Below are 2,913 nucleotides of genomic sequence, written 5' to 3'. Positions count from 1 at the left end.
ATTATGAGGAAGGAGAAGAAGAGGAAGGAGAAGACTGATCCTAAAAGACCGTGTAAAAATGGGATGCTTTGGACGCTTATGTGAATGTAAAAGTAAAAACAGGGGATATAAAAGGAACTTTTAATTTGTATAACATTTTGATCATGGTTAAAATAATTGTATTTTCAGTTAGGGTTGGGCTTTTTTAAATTGAGAATTGTATGGAGGGGGGGAGCTGATAACATGATTAGGCAGGACTGCAATTTGAAGAATGAACTAACTTGTGTAAACAATGTCTAAGAGAGAGAAAATGGCACTGAATGCACAGTTCTTTTCATATGCTGAGGGAATAGGGGACCCCATCTAAAAGGCCAGTCTATACATGGAAGCCATGTAACTGGGATGCCATTTAGGAAAGCCAGATTGGGGCAGTCAGCTGTTCAGATGCTCTGTGATTGTTCTGGGCATTCTAAGGCATTTGAAAACCAACAGCTGTAAAACAGGTTAATGTTAAGACAGAATCTATTCAAAAGAGACTGGAGGAAATGGAAAAAGAGTGGATCTTCAATAAAGAACAACTGTTACAGCTACAAATGGAGAAATCATCATATGTCCTGTGTTTTCAGGGTGTTCCTGAACAGAAAGGGGAGAATTTAAAAGAAATATTAAGCAAAACATTTCCAGCAATGGTAGGCTCTAAAGCGGAAATAATGCAAAGCGAGCTGGACTTGGTCTATAGAACCTACCCAGATTACATTAAGAAAAATAACCTACCTGGTGAATTTTTTGTTAAATTCTCCAAAAGATCAACTAGAGATGCAATTCGCAAAGCGGCAAATGAGAAAGCACTGAAAATTAAAGGAGATGAAGAGAGGACTTTAAAAGATATTCCATTTGAAATTCGAAAATGGAGATGACAATATAAAAATCTAACCTCATTTCTACAAAATCATTCCACCCTCTTCAGATTGATTTTTCCAGGACTTATATTCAACCACAGCTGCAAAAAGATGAAGATCGACTCTCTGCAGAAAACAAAGAATTTTCTGGAACAACAGTAGAAACCGGCGGATAAAGGGAAAACAGAGAACAACGTACAAGAAGAAGAGAAGAGTTCACAAGACTCAGAAGACAGCTCACGCGTGCCTGATAGTTCCTCAGAAGACTCTGATGATAAAAAAGGGGCAGCTGCTCCTAAAATTCTCAAAGTTAAAATGGACTATGATAAAAAGAAAACAAGAAATGAAATCCTGATAGTTCACTTTGGACTGTAATGCATTCAAAAACTGTTTAAAGACTCAAGTTAGTTTAAATGATATCTAAAATATGACACACGGTATCACATCTTCTTTAATGCAAGTTTGCAGGACAGAATAACTAGAAACTATGAATGTATTTGATCCTTGCCTTAATTTCAGTTTTAGAATCCTTGTAGAGATTGTAGTATGGAAAAAATAGAAAAAATAAAATAAAATTGCAGAGAATAAGTGAACATTTTATAATTTTACCTGCCAAGTTGCAATTACCATGCCTATTAACATGTGGTCATCTTTTTCAGGACAAGAACGGGAAATAATAGCAGATGATCTACCTCATCCTTTTGGGCTTACTCAGTACAGTGACTTCATCTACTGGACGGATTGGAACCTTCACAGTATAGAAAGAGCAGACAAGACAAATGGGAGGAACCGTACGCTAATTCAGGGGCGTTTGGATTTTGTGATGGACATATTGGTCTTTCATTCTTCACGACAGGATGGCTTGAATGACTGCATACAAAACAATGGTCACTGTGGACAGTTGTGCCTTGCCATACCAAATGGCTATAGATGTGGATGTGCATCTCACTATACCTTGGAACCCAACAGCCGGAACTGCAGCTGTATGTCTTTATCTTTCTTACAGTTCTCTAACCACTTGCAGTTGGTTGTTGATGCTATGCCTTTTAAGCCCTAGGTTTTCACAGTGATGGGAGTATTTCTCTCCCACATACACGCACACACAGGTTGTCAGTGAGTGTGCGTTTTCATTTTGGATCTCTGGGAGAAACATACAGCTAGGGATGCCAAGTCAGAAACTTACCAGAGCGGGGGACTCCCGGTCGTCGTCTGGAGCGCGCGCGCCGCATCCACATCACCCGGAAGTGACGCAGGTACGCCGGGCACACTGGGGGCGGGGCCAGGACCATCCGAGGGAAAACCATAGAGTTTCCCCTCAGATGGTCCTGGCCCTGCCCCCAGCGTACCCAGCGTACCTGCGTCACTTCCGGGTGACGTGCACGTGGGGGTGGAGTTCCCCCCAGGGCCCGATCCGCCAGCAGTGGGGAACCGGGCCTCTGGGGCGGGGGTTTCCCCGCCCCTCGGGGGGACTTGGCAAGCCTACTTACAGCTGTTGCAGTTGAAGCACATCTTGGGACCTTGCACTCTCTTTTGTTCGTGTGTATCTACCCACTGCAACAGATCTCTCATCCTAGTAATGCAGGGCATGATGGTAGCAAGGCGGAAGATTTGGGTGTTGGGCAGGGAAGACAAAGGAAGCAGAGGCTGGCATGAAAGATCAAATCAGTTCCACCTTTATAGATTATTATTGCCTTGAGGAGCTGGGCAGGCCCGGGCAGGCGTAAAAGTTCCATGCAGAACTTGCCTAATAGATTCTGCCAAACAAGGACGATGAAGTTATTCCTCTAGTCAGGCTTTTGGAAACCTCCACAATCTATAACAGCTGTGACTAAATCATAAGGCTTTACCATTTGGTTGATGGAACTCAGCTACCGTAAAAGTGCTTTTCAGTCTAAACACTATCTTTTGTAAACGAGGACCTGAAAATGAAGGATTCACACCTATTAGCAGAGGTCATTTTGGGGGGGGATACGGGGGATCGCAGTTCCCCCGGGTGAGGTACGGGGGGCGGGGCGCATGACGAAGCCCCTCCCCC

The 2,913-nt window shown here is 43.3% G+C and overlaps 1 protein-coding gene across 1 annotated transcript in view; it reads left to right on the top strand.

Annotated features, from left to right (window-relative positions):
- The window catches only part of LRP5 (LDL receptor related protein 5), a gene marked incomplete at its 5' end in the record, with an annotated part of 120,917 nt that overhangs the window by 66,778 nt on the left and 51,226 nt on the right, over positions 1-2,913 (top strand). Inside the window, one exon of the mRNA XM_015406923.1 lies at positions 1,538-1,861. Coding sequence (XP_015262409.1) covers positions 1,538-1,861 — 324 coding nt within the window. The remainder of the gene's footprint in view (positions 1-1,537; positions 1,862-2,913) is intronic.

Source organism: Gekko japonicus, unplaced genomic scaffold, assembly GCF_001447785.1.
Source record: "Gekko japonicus isolate JY-2015 unplaced genomic scaffold, Gekko_japonicus_V1.1 scaffold1331, whole genome shotgun sequence".
In the NCBI taxonomy this organism is placed as follows: Eukaryota; Metazoa; Chordata; class Lepidosauria; order Squamata; family Gekkonidae; genus Gekko; species Gekko japonicus.
Note: the sequence above shows the minus strand (reverse complement) of the source record. Positions and strands in the feature narration are given on the sequence as shown.